Source organism: Anoplolepis gracilipes, chromosome 3 (assembly GCF_047496725.1).
Source record: "Anoplolepis gracilipes chromosome 3, ASM4749672v1, whole genome shotgun sequence".
NCBI classification, from domain to species: Eukaryota; Metazoa; Arthropoda; class Insecta; order Hymenoptera; family Formicidae; genus Anoplolepis; species Anoplolepis gracilipes.
Window position 1 is genome coordinate 954,301 of NC_132972.1, and position 14,401 is coordinate 968,701.

A 14,401-nucleotide genomic window follows, 5' to 3' on the forward strand; every position below is an offset into this window, starting at 1 on the left:
AAAAGGTAAAATTTTCCGTAAGGAGAGTGCCGTAAAAAAATTGATTACGGCACATTGGATAACTCGGTATTGACGTATCCTTTTTATCTCTTGGCTAACGGTACTCGCGTTAAAGTAACAACGAGATCGGAACGTGAGAAATAAGAGGATAATGAAACAAGAGGAGATGCTTGGCTGAAGTAAAAAGGAAGGAATGGGGATTACATCTGTATCTGGGGGCTAAGAGCTATACGTTCTTTTATCACATTTGTCTCGCACAACGCTCACCGCCGATCGGCCTAAAGCCACAGCGTCCTTTTGCGCTTCGTTTAATCACGCTTGTAACTACGTCCGTGCGACGATCACCGAACCGATTGGCCGATCAAATATATCGGGATATTGTTTCCGATGTATTTGCCTGGAAAATTCAAAGCGTTTTCGGCTCGAAACAATTTTCAGTAAAGATAAAAGTACTTTCTTTCTCTATAGTTCAACGAATCTTAAGAAATCAATAAAACTCTATGACGATAAAATATATCTTCCTTAATATCGTCTAAATGAATATCGAATATATATTATAATATGTACATCGCGTATTCTCATTTTAATTATTTTATCTTTACAATTTTTAAGTATTATTTAAAAAAAAAAAATTTTTTTAACTGTTAAGCTTAGTGGAGAAAAGATAAACGTTTTATTAGCCGGACCCAAGTCGAGATTGTATAGGCAATCAAAATAATTCTATAGGCAAATCAGTGATTTTCAAGGTGTTGCATTTCACGCCAAACACAAAATTTTTTGGAGAAAAATTCCCCAAAAAAACTTTGACATTCGAGCTGTGAACGTTTTTTCACTTTGAAAAAAAGATTTTACTTATCTCGCGGAATTTCCGATGAATTAATCGAGAGTCCCCGCTATTTTCCTTTGATCCTGGACGCTGATTCCTCGCTCCACCTTCCCTCTGTGCTTCTGCGCTTCAAAGGTAATCCTTTCCGCGCCTATTGATCCGCGCGAATATCGGCGATCGTGGATTTCCCCGTAAAGCACATATAATGGCTTTTCATTGTTGGACGCGGGCTGCGACAAAAGAGAAAAAACGTGCACGAGCGAATACAGGTAGCTTCTTTTTTTTTTTTTTTTTTTTTTTTTTTTTCTTCTTTATTCTTCTGGCACGCAGGAAGTCGCGCAATTAACGAAAGCGGAAATATAAAATCTGCATATTATGTGGTATATATATATATATATATATATATATATATATATATATATATATATTCAGGTATAATGTATTACTTATTAACTTAAATTTTATTGTAAGTTGGTTGGAACCATTGACGCAGCAACATTTCGCGTCACACGATATTGCTTTATGAATATCCGGTGATGCACATATTTGAATTTTTCAGAATCGAATTTTTGTTTAAGGAATTTGAATTTTTCACGCGCTGTTATTACATGACTGTAGAGAGTTGGGTAATTTCATTTTTGAATGAAGCAAAAATCGATGCTTATACCATCGTCCAATAAAAATATATCCAGCTTACAAAATTCTAGAAAGAATATTTTATTTGTAAACTTTATCGAATAAATTATTTTGGCATTATTATAATAAGCGATCGATAAAGCGAATATATTAAAAAATTATATAAAAATAATAATAATTTATTAACAGTTATATCGTTTGCTATGTCGAATTACTACTAATTTATTTATGTTTACTTATTATGTTCCTCAGAGAAAGAAGGTATTAGAAACAAACGATTTTGTGCTATAATTTTGTATAACGAAACAAGAAGTTACATCTCTTTATCATAAAATAATTACAGTAAAGTACCATAACTATATCGCTGTTGAGAAGGTGTTGTTTACTGCTTCTCAGTTTTCTTGCGTCTTCAGTGACTAAGAGACGGTGTTGTTTCCGTTTGTAAGTCGTCAGGCCGGCCGCATAATTACAAGATGATTATACTACCATAATGAGTTAGCGAGGATCAGATTAATCGAGTTTCATGCTGGCCAAACTTGTCGCTTCCGAAGTGACAGGAAACACCGGAAGGCTTAATGCACCTTATGCGCCACGCGGACTCGCAGCAACCACCAAACCTAGGCCGCGAAACTTCCTAGGAGCTTGTTTTGGTTTCCGCTTGAACGTTATACGGAAAGGAGAAGCAGCTGCTGCTGCTGTCAGTGGTTTCGGAAAGTTGCCGGAACATTGGTCGGACTACTGTTTGATCCTGTTTTCAATTTGAGAGTCGCCGCTGCGATTCACAGCTTGCTTTTCACAAGTTTGAAGAATACTATCGGTCTTTAAATTTTAGTCTCGAGCACGATGTTGACCTCGTTTTTGTACAATGATAATAATTTACAATTTACAGGATGTCAGAGAAACATGTCTAATCGTTAAATTTTGAAGAACTGCCTGACATTTTCAAGGTAATATTATTTCACGGGAAAAGAACGCACTAAACTAGAACATTTTTTTTCTATTGGAAAATTTTCAAACTTGAAGATAGATTGATGGATATTATCAAATATAGCGATCGATGTTTTATCTTATCGAATCAAGTTACAGCTTATTTCAATAAAGTTGAATAAAGAAATTATAAAGAAATAAAAAATAAAGAATTCTAGCGACTCTTAACCTTTCGATCCCAAAGGAAATTTCTTATTCTAATCGGATTAAATATTCCCAGCGATAAGTACGCTCGCGTAAGTTCGAAACGATGTTTAACCTTTATTCTTTTCTTAAAATATTCGATTCAATTTGATCGTTCTTTAAAAATTTCAATTTAATATATTCTGCGTTGATGTGTTTTTCAATAATATTTTTTATCATCCTAAAAGCATACCCTAACACAAATTTGTAAAATATATTTATGAATATATTACGGTATATTATATTTTGTGTGTTACTATAATTATAATTTTTTTTTTAATTGAATGCTATGTTTATAATTAAAACGTATTTATAGATAATAAATATAAATTATTTCTTTTCAATATTATTTTTATTAATATCGTTTGTGGAATTATATATGTATGTACAATATACAAAATTGTATAAAAAATAAAAATTTGAGAAATTTTAATTTTTTAAACGTTATATAATGTGTTTCGCTTTGCTAAAAAAATCAAGATAAACATATCTATTTACGATAATTAAATTTGCAACAAAATAACTGAAATCTTTTTGTTAAAGATTTTTTCAAGAAAAAGAGACGCATTCTGACATCTTCAAATAGATTCGTGGATTGGATAAAAGATTAATATTTTAAGCAGTTCGACCAGTGTTCTTCACTTTATCGGAAATGGCAAATCACTGTACGACAGACTCAGCAAATCACCGATTTCGGAAATTTTTTATTCGCTGCCATTTTAGATTTAATTTGATCAAATACAATTGTCACTCGAACAAATCGTACTAACTCAACCGGGAAATCCAACGATTTATGGCCGATCAATCCTTATCAACCACAAAACACATTTAATCCTTTTCCGCATCACCGTCTCATTATCATCAGACCTGAGAGTCTGCGTGTGTGTGCACGGTGTAATGGTGTAATAACGCAGGACACGCGGACGAAGCACCATTTCAAGCAACACACCTACAACAGCCCCACCTTCTGTGACCACTGCGGTAGTCTTCTCTATGGTGTCATCCACCAGGGCATGAAGTGCCAAGGTATCATATGACGAACGAAAAAGAAAACGGCGGAGAGTCAAGCGACACAATAACTCACAGCTCATAGTCAAATAACACGCACTCCACTTATACGCGTATATACGGGATGAAATACACTGTATAGATGTATATATACACGTATATATACACGCTCATACGATGTACAGAGTACACTCGTTACACGTTTTTCTTTTTCTTTCTGTTTTTTTTTTTTTTTTTTTTTTTTTTTTTTTTTTCTTGGCCCAGCGTGGTGTTGCTTTGTCTTCGTATTGTACTCCTTGTATATTGGTATTTCTATCTTTATCTTTTTCTCTCTTCTGTCTGTAAATAACAGTTGTAAATATTTTATAGCGCTAAAGCAGTTCTACATCGTTCTCGTCCGCCGACATGGCGTGGAGACTACAATTCCGATTAATCGCGTTAACAATGATCGCAGATGAACGCGACAGTGGATGATCGTCTTCCTTATCCTCGCGCGTTCTAACGTACCTGCTAATGCGATTAGCGGAGCTTTTAATTATATATACATGTTATATCCTTCGGCGTGGATTATGCACTGATGTTGCACACTGCCGGCTGGCTTTTGTGCGCATTAACCGCGTCCCTCTTTCTGTCAGTGGGGACGCAATTTACACGTGGCTGCGTACGTGTTTTGTGCGCGTGTGTGTTTTGTGTGTATCATGTGTGGATAGTTACCGTGCACCTAATGATACATCGTTTTGCGAAGAAAGAAGAAAGTGCAAGGAGAGATGTAGAACGGAGAATGAGAGAAAGAGAAAGAGCGCGAGCAAATGGAATATAAAACTCCTTCTGCGAAAGTAGAAGTAAACGAAAGAGCGAAAGATATCCCGAAGAAAATTTTCGGTCAAGTTTTGCATTTTTTTTTTTTTTTTTTTTCAATTCCGCTTTTTCACTTTTGCTCTCTCCTTGCCCTTTACGTAAAGTACACTTTAACAATTTTACATAGCCCTTTTACGTATCCTTTTTTCGTTGCCTCTTTCAGATTGTCCGATTATAACATGAAAGATTCCTTTGCACTTTTAATACATTTTAGTTTAATATTCGAATTACTTATTCGAGACGATTGTGTTCGGTTCAAAAGTTGGCGTTTCAAAAGAATGCCTTTTGTCGATAATTGGATGAACTCACCTTTGAGTATTTAGACCGGTAAAATTGACTGTTCTGGACGACAAAGAAAAAAAAGAAAAAAAAAAAAAAAAGAATAGCGAGTTTGCTTTGACAATTAGTCCGCGAGCCGGTATACACATATCGAGGGCACATATATGTAGTCACTGATATAACGTCACCGAACACGAGTTATTATATATTTTTTTCGTTATCAAGTCCATTCCCGCCCTCCCTCACAATTTCAACGAGACTGTAAATAATCCTTGTACAGTTATGGCACTGAAAAAATATCCAATCAGATTCTCTCGTTATCGGATTATATGCTGATCAAGTTTGCGTTTGTAAATAGTATCTGTGCAGTTGATGTGTGATTTGTTTATAATCTGCGCGCGCGCGTGTGTGTATGTATGTGTGTAACGTATACATGTGCATACATATGTTGGACGACACAAAGTTTTACATATGCCTAAGAAGGAAAGTAACTAAAAGTCAGATTTTGTGAATAATTTACACGTATGATACATGCGTTTAACATTTTGTACTAAATAATATTCTACAATATATATGCATAAAATATTAACGAAATATTTCAACGAAACTGTATCTGTCGTACGTGAATAATTGCATAAATATTATCGAAAATAAAATTTAAAATATTTTGACATTTTTGAATGAATAAAGATGCGATACTTGCTTTTCTTAGGCGCGTGTAGACTTTTGAGATTAATGGACTTTTTTACGATTGTATATCTTTTTTCACTGTTGTCACAAGTTTCTGCTGTTGCACCTCAACCGCACAAAAGTCGTGGATTTTTTCGCTGTACTTGCTCGATGTGATTCTCGTTGTATTTTCTCGATGTGGCTCTTCGATGTACTTCCTCGAGTCATTGACGTAATCCTCCGTTTTTGTCGTCTGTCTATCTCTTAACTCTTTTTGTGTATGCGTTTGTTCTAAGAGTCATTTCACGTGTCTCACAATTTCTTACTTTTTGTTCATGTTCTTCGAAGATCTTTGTTTCTTGGCAACTTACGATATTCTTTGTATCTTTTCAATGCGTTCGTTTTAATTCAAATTCTCGGCGAATCATCGACTTCATTATTATCTGCGATTTATCGTGTTTTAATTCCGAACTCGATTGTTGTCACGATATTTGCGATTGGCCGTTTGTAACAGGAATTCGCAACAACTTGCTATAAGTTTTGTTTATTTCATCGAAAAAACGATCTTTGCGAATTCAATTTATTATTCGTTTGCGAAAAATCTTGCGATATTTTCCTCTTGTACTAACAAATAAGAGACATAATATAACGGCATGTTGACGTGCGTTAATTTCTCAATTTTAATTTATTATTAAACAATTAATTAATTTTTTTAACACCGAAAGTCTTTTTTGGTTGTTTTTTTCTATTCGAAAGAGATATAAAAGCGACAAGATAATTAAGAACGCATACATAAAAAAAAAAAAAAAAAAGAATTTATGTAACATACATACAAAAATAAATATCTCAAATGTTATATATAAGGCGTAAGAACGTAATGAGCATTTGATATTAAAAATAAATGTTTTCTTTACAGATTACCTCATGCGATTCGCTTTTGTATTCCTCGAACACGTTTATCATTTATCATTTATCATTTATCGTGTCGAGTAAAGACATCGCGTTCCGCTAATCTTTTCGCGGTGATCAACGGCACGCGAGGCGCAATTTCACACGCCATCGATGCAATGATAAAAGCGACACAGTTAATTTGGCCGTCAAGAGGCGCGCGCGCTTGAAGGAGCGCGTTTTGCAACAGCGATGGTTCGATTAGATCTGATTAGCATAAGCGTGACGACGAGTTGGTGCACTCGTTCGTTCAACCGTTGGTATAATCATCCGTCCTTTCCGTCGAAAAAAGAGACGGAAAAGAAAGAAAAACAGGCCGGAAATTAGATATTGGCACAGCTCCAATATGTACGATCACGTTGTAACCGTTTAATTTCTTCATTTCTGGCAGGCTGGATTTCCAACGTTTTTTTAGTAACGTTCCATATGTATTGTCGCTCTTATTATCGTCCTCGAGAGAAAGGTGAGAACAATGGTCTTCCTGTAAGTCTCTCTTAAGCTCGATCACGTTCCATATTTTTGCTCTCTTCTACTGGGATTCTCGAGATCGCTAAAAGTGCTCGTGCTCGTGATTGAACTCTTGACAATCATTTCCTGTCGCAAAAATTTCGACCTTCCTCTGTCCAATTGATGTTGTCAATCAAACTTGTACGTTCTTGGATAATCTTGTGATTGCAATAAGGGATTGATATTTATCATATCAAATACACTTGCATTTCTTTACGTTATTGATGTATTATAAAGAATAAATAAGGACACAGGATGTCTGTCGATAAAAATAAAATTTATCAGATTTGTACGATAAATTATTTCTAAATAATTATAAATATAAAAATGAGCATATAAGAATTTGATGTAGGTACAGGATGTGTAAAAATGAGATATTTAATAAAAATATCATACGCATGAGAAAACGTTATTATTCGAAAAAATATCATTATTTTGATATAGAATTTTGTCTGTCAGATTTGGAAATGTATTATTCATGCAACTTTAAACGAGTGAGGTCGATTAAAGAGCGCAAAGTTCCTAATGAAGTTAGAAAACAGTTGTAGCGTGTACGTTCGTTATTACATCGCGCTACTTCAACCATTAATTCAATTCTGTGGTTTATCATTTTAAAATGCTATCATCCCCTAATTATCTCTTTATTTAACGCTAATTTTGTAAAGATACGTATGCTCTAGTCTATCGAGTATCAGATTTTATTACACAATGACAAAAATAATATATGGATATATAAATTTCATTTAGAGTTCACGTTTTTTGGGTCCATGATTTTATTTTTGAGTCGAGCTATGACCGAGTATTCGCGAGTAAAGAAAAAAAAAGGAATGAAAGGTAAAGTTATAAAGATACGCAGAAGCGATGTTCGTGTCAGATGCACTCGTAGAACCGTGACAAAGGTCTAGTCTTTTACGGAAATAGTGATAAGGGGAGAAGAGATTCTCTCTGCAAAGACGAGCTAGCGCTCAAGATGTAAAGGGAGGAAGATAGAAGGGTAAGAGACTGGTCTGGAAATTAATTAGATAGTTGAGTCCGGAAGAAAAGCTTGGAGAAGAGGAAGTCTGACATTGCGTAAGGATTCTTTATGCATCGCGAAGGAGGGGAAGATCCTCTATTACAAGATGCCTTCGAACAGCTACTATTCAATTAAATTTCGTAGATATTACTTTGAGGAATTTAACTCGACAGCTTACAAGAATTCTTGTGTCTTCGATGGTATTCCTTCTTGCTGCATTTTTATTTTTATAAAAGAGGTTATAAAAGAATCCGTCTCTTGATACATGTTGGAATCGAAAGATAATAATTTACATTTGCTTTTTTTCACAAAGAAGGAAAAAGCAGAAGCAAAATGTTATTTAATTTAATTTAATTTAATTTAATTTAAATTAATTTATTTGAGATACGAATTGTTTTATGAATAGTGGGTATTCTTTGAGAATCATAAAGGGAGAGTGATGGGCTAGCAATTATTCTCGGTGATAAAAATTATTTTGAAAGCCGGAGGCTCTTCTTCTCTCTCTAGTTTTGTACATGTTCATTACGTGAGGTAATAGAATTGTAGGTGGAAATTGATCAAGATTTTATAGATTTTATCATCGATATAGATATTCGTGCAGTTAGCACTGCGTTTTTCCGCTGACGTTCTTTTGAGCACTTTGAGTGAAAGCCTTTCCTACGTCGAGTCTAAGAATAACGTCGCTATTGACTACCCGACTCGATAATAACTGATGATACTCTACCCACGTTCAAGTCTCGTGAAACAGATTTTTAGTCTTTTATGCGAAGGAAAATATTCATAGTAACGACCGTAAATTTCCAATCGACCGTCGCGCGCGCTCTCGCACCTCAACGCAACCTTTCAACACTTCGCCTAGTGACAGCTCGTTAAGGAATTTTTGTGTGCCATTGTATGTTATTCTGCTGTTTTCAATCTTTTTCTTGTGTCCTTTTACTTCATCGCATTCAAAGATACGATTGTAAAACATTCTCCAAGGTTGTAAAGTTAATTTCATTCTTTATTCATGAGAGATTGTCGTGTCATGTTAATTATCTCATTAAAATTGCGAATTAATTAAAGGATCTATTATTCAATCTATTTTCGACTACAACACAAAACACAAACATTTATTTTATGCTATTGTTAACAATCTGTTTGATCTCGTAATAAAGCGAAAGTTTTCTTTCAGTTCGTTCGATTGCAAACTTGGTAAATCTTAGCTCGACAAAAAATAAAATAAAACAAAAATTACTTTATGCTTCTGGTTAGAAACTTTGCGCAAACATATCTAGATATAGGTCGTATTGACATTTATATCGATACTCACAACGAAACAGACTGTGTAAAAGGAGTTCAACTTGCACCTGTGCGAGACACTCTCATCAATGACGTTTCATCGTGATCGTGTGCGTCACCTTGTCCTTTACGTTCATCATCACGTGGTCTACGTGCACGTATATACTTTCCCCTGTTGCTTCTATACTTTAGCTTTTGGGTTGATCCGGAAAGATTGCAATAAAAAAAGAAAAGAAAAGAAAAGAAAAGAAAAGAAAAGAAATAGAAATAGAAAGAGGGAAAAGGGCGACAAAATGAGTTTAATGCTTTTTTTCCCCGGAACTGAATTCCCTTCCAATTTTTTGGGATATCGACCGACGTTACCGTCCGTCTCGATCTTCTCATACGACATCAGACTGCAAATGAAGGACCGGGCTTTCCCGGGTCTTTATTTCTTGTTCCCAGGCGAGCCAAAAGCACAAATGGGAGGTGTTCACGTACCTGACGCCGACCTTCTGCGACCACTGCGGCTCGATGCTTCACGGTATCGCCCATCAGGGACTCAAGTGTTCAGGTAGAGTTAGAAAGCTAACAATAAGTTGAAAAAGTCAAGCTCGTGTTGCGCGCGCCAACGACACGTCGTCAAATCCATCAAACGGTCTCAGATATCTCAGCACATCAATCCTGACCTATCATCATCACCATCACCACCACCACCAATCACCTTCGTGGTTCCACAGGAATGCGTTTCCCATCTGGGTCGCCTGAATGCCTCTATCCTGGTAGAATAATCGATTTGACGGCCGATGTCAAAATTTCGGACATCGAATTTGATTATGGAATATTAGACGGCATTTTCTCGTTAACGTGATATAAATGCGATAATTAGCTCGATATAATACGATAGTTTGATAACAACTTTTTTTTTTTAATGAAGAAAGAAAATGATTATTTTTCAAGAAGGAGAAAATTTTCAACTCCAGAATCGCATTCGATATTACAAAAATTACAAGAAACAATTATTATCTTTATTCTTGCATTTTTTTTTTTTTTTTTTTGGTTGAACTGTAAAATTCACGAATATTATTAGGCGGTAAAGGTGGTTTTGCGTTATTGACAACATGCAGTGAAAAAACAGTCATGTTACGGTTTCGTAAAAGCATTTTATTGGATGATATATGTGTTATTATTGCAAGAGCAAAGTGAGAAATAAGCCGATAAAAAAGAATATCGAAAATCCATCGACAGTTCAAACAGGTAATTCGTTATACTGCTATAAATAGCTAACATATCGATATCGCGCTTCATCGTTGCGCTCGTTTCGCGCGCTTATTCGGAGACCCAGTTGCAGGCTTTTCAGATTACGAGGCCGCTTGTGTACAGCCGGTATACAAAAGTACTAGGCAATTAAGTTCTTCTTTGTAGCTTCTATTTATCTCTCTCACGGTGCATTAAATCGCTTTAAAGTTATCGGTTAATTTAGAGCATAGTTAAAAAAGTAGATATTTTTATTTTCAGCAAAAAAGATAAACTATCGATTAATTAACGTTAACACTTAAAGATTCAAGACAATGTATGTAGTTTTTATATACATATAATATATTTATATATAAATGAAAGATATACCATTTTTTTTTACTAATTAATTAAATAAAATTAAATCAAGTACTTTTTAATTCAGACAATATCATTAACTCATTTATTTAAAATGTGTTTAAGTGATGTAAGAATAAATTAAATGCCTTTAAGAAGCATTTTATTACCTTTTCTTCGATTTTTATAAATTTTTGTCGAAACATGATTTCTTGAAAGTAGTATCGACATTTTGAAAATAGATTATTCATCGACACGTAACATATTTCAAAATTTTTCAAACAATATCCGAATTATAAATTCTCTAAATATTTTATAAGAAGAACTATAGCGTACATTTTTCTTGCGATAAATTAAATTACAAAAACGCATCAAGCGAATTGGCCAAATGTTAGCACCAGGAATATCGGACAGATATAGATGTCGGGCTGAACCCAGATGGGACGGTATCGACCTTAGGAATAACAAATGTTCCATGGATTTTCTTCGTCGTCCATGAAATCCCCGGGAGAACATCTCGGAAATGCACAGATCAGGTGACTCGAAACTTCGTATCTCCAGTAGTCGCGCGCGCATCTGTTTCGAGTAGATTCAGGATCGTGTGTCCGAGGATATTTCGCTTCGCTAGGCATTTTGTCCGAGCGGACGGACGCCTGAAGCGTAGATTTTACATGAGCTTACGAACCGACAATTTCCGGTCACCGACTCCTGGGAGGAGCCAACGCAAAGTTATGCAATAAATGTTAGCGCTCCAAATTTGAAAAATTCATCAAGCATCGTACGACATCAAAGAAATTATTCAAACGTGCTCTCAAGGACACGAAAAAGGTTATGAAGCTTGTAAAAGCTTGTAAAAAAATGCATTTTGTTGTAACAATTAATTCGAGAATAATTGTTTCGCAACCGCTTTGCATTTTTATCTTTCGCTTTACTAAATATTTACATTTTTTATCTAAAAAAAAAAATTATGACAGAGTTGTGTCTGAAAATATTTTTGATATATATTTAGAAGAACAATTTTCTTTTCTGAGAGAGTTTATGAAGTGGAAAGGTTCCACCCAGGATAATTACCGCTTATACGCGTTAGTGCCACTCGTGCCGCTTTCTATTTTCGTAATGTTTCTCATTTTCGCGTTTACGATGAAATCAAATGATTTCAGGGAACGAATATGACATCATTTAGATAATGTCTTAAGGCGATAACACTATCACCAAGTGTCTCGGCTAGAAAATGACGTGTTTCTCCATAATCATATAGTTTGTTGCGTTTACTCCTACGGATAAAGTTGGAAACAAGTTATCCAGAAATTACGATCTCACGGCTTTTTTTCAAACAAAATGCATGGATATTAAACAAACAAATTTATATACATGTATAAATCGCTGTTATCAATGATAATTTGCCATAAAAGTATAGACTTATGGTTTTATATTTAACAAATGGAAAATCCGTATATATGTGGATATACATGTAAAGCGTAATTTATTGAAGCCATCGATTTAATTACAGATATTTAATTATGAAATACGAGCGGGGAGAGAAACGAATATTGTCAGTCATTTCTATGTCATTAACTTTGTTAACAGAGCCATTCAAGAGTTCTCGCTTATAATATTATAAAGTATAATAGAAAAAGTTTTGAAATATATTTCTTTTCGGTAAAAATTATATATTTTTTTATTTATATCTATGAAATTTAAATTTTATTTCTTAATCGACAAAAACAAAATTATTAATATCTTTTTATCAAACTGTTTATTTGAAAATTTAAGAAATTATTCAGATTGCTTGCTCTTTATTAACAACTCTTTAAAAACGTCAATTTTATGTATATTTTTTCACAAATATAAAATGTCTTTTTTTAATATAATTTTTAATAAATATTTGTAATAATAAAAAAATAAATGTGTAATATTTTACGACTCGGAAACGTTTTCAATTCGGATTGTTCCATTCAGAGATTGAAATAGATACGATTTCGACGGATTTAATTTTCTCTGCTATGGATACACCAATTATCGCAAATAAGCATAGGGATCAATTCTGCGCATCTCTATGACACGGAAATGTGAGCTTACTAAAATTAAACCGCTTTCAACATCGATCGGAATAATCGAAAGACATATCGATTTAAATTCGAGAATATTTCAAAAAAAAAAAAAAAAGAAAAAAAGAATTTTGTTAAAAAAAAATTTTATCATGAGTTCCATCGTATCATTCAGCATTTGCAAGAGATTTCATTTTAAAAAACGTCTTAACTCGAGTGTCGTTCACTTTTCGTGCTTCGACATCCTCGTTGCGGGTTTTACACGGGGATTTAGATCAGGTAATCATCCCCCTGTTGCATCTAAAGGAGACATTCCTCGCCTTCCACGATCCGGAGGCCTGCCACTCTACATTCGGAGAGCGCTAAATTTCACCACCGTCTCTTCTCTTGCGAATCCCTGTGAAAAAATTTCCGCATGCGCGATCACATGCGATCTGACATAGAAAATCCGTGTACCGGGTATTGACTATATATCTCGCTACATATGAATTTTTGCGAGTGGCAAGAGTGGCACAGAGGTGTATATCGGAGCGTTGCGGTGACACAATATTATTATTCGCACTTTCACGTTTTTCGAAAAAAAAAAAAAAAAAAAGTGAGGGGAAACACGCTCGCGCTTTGTATCGGAATTGCTTTCCCACTAAAATTATTTTTAAATATAAAACACACACATCATCCGTACGATCACTGAACTGTAAGGGAAGCCAGTCGACACTGTTCGTGATTTGATTAAAGGTTATTCGAGATACATATAATAACAGTTTTCCAACGGTAATACGGAATATTAACGTGACTGGTCTTACGTAGGTATACTTTACTTTTGGCCTTGATACATTTTTAATTGTGTTATCACAACTGTACTGTATTGTTGTTGCATCTCGCTCTCTTCTCCTCGTTCCCTCTGTCGTATGGACGACCGTCTCGTACCTATGTTCGACGACAAAGCGCACGAGCAGAAACGTATTTTAATATACCATTCTCCATTCTTCGCCTATTCACACCGGCGCATTCTAACCCCGCGTCGTATCTATCTCGTCGGGTGTTGGGTGTTCAACATCCACCGATGCGTCATCATACGCATCTTTACATCAGTGTACTGTACATATGTATAGATTATATATATTATACGATTTAACACATCATTATCCCCACTCGGACCAGTAATTAATATTGTAATTATATATATATATATATATATATATATATATATACATATATATAATTACAATTTTCTGTACATACAGCGAAATTTTTGTTAGAATGATATATAATTGATTTTAATTATTAATTAAATTTATTTTTATTTTAGAGAGGATTTTTTCGATTTCAATTTTAATGACATTTAAATTTTTTTGCTCAAATTCTTTGTAAAAGAATATTTCTAAGGAGACTGTAATTTTTAATTCGATTGTGTATAACTTTTAATTTCTTTTTAAATACTTCGACGTATATAATTAAATCTTGAATTAAAACACTTTGTGAAAAGATAAAGTACGCTTAAGCGAACAATGAAGTTTTGTGTAATTGCGTCAACGGTTCACTTATTAGAAGAATCTGAAGAATTTTTTTTAATTTATATTGTGGCTT

At 34.3% G+C, this 14,401-nt stretch overlaps 1 protein-coding gene across 3 annotated transcripts in view; it reads left to right on the forward strand.

Moving 5' to 3' along the window:
• Positions 1-14,401, forward strand: part of Pkc53e (Protein C kinase 53E) — a 61,063-nt gene that overhangs the window by 30,405 nt on the left and 16,257 nt on the right. Inside the window, exon 4 of one of the 3 annotated variants that reach the window (XM_072888553.1) lies at positions 9,639-9,747. The exons of 1 other annotated variant lie outside the window; for it this stretch is intronic. In XM_072888553.1, coding sequence (XP_072744654.1) covers positions 9,639-9,747 — 109 coding nt within the window. Of the gene's footprint in view, positions 1-3,546; positions 3,659-9,638; positions 9,748-14,401 lie in introns of all 3 variants that reach the window. One more of the 3 variants, XM_072888552.1, reaches the window with a different exon arrangement.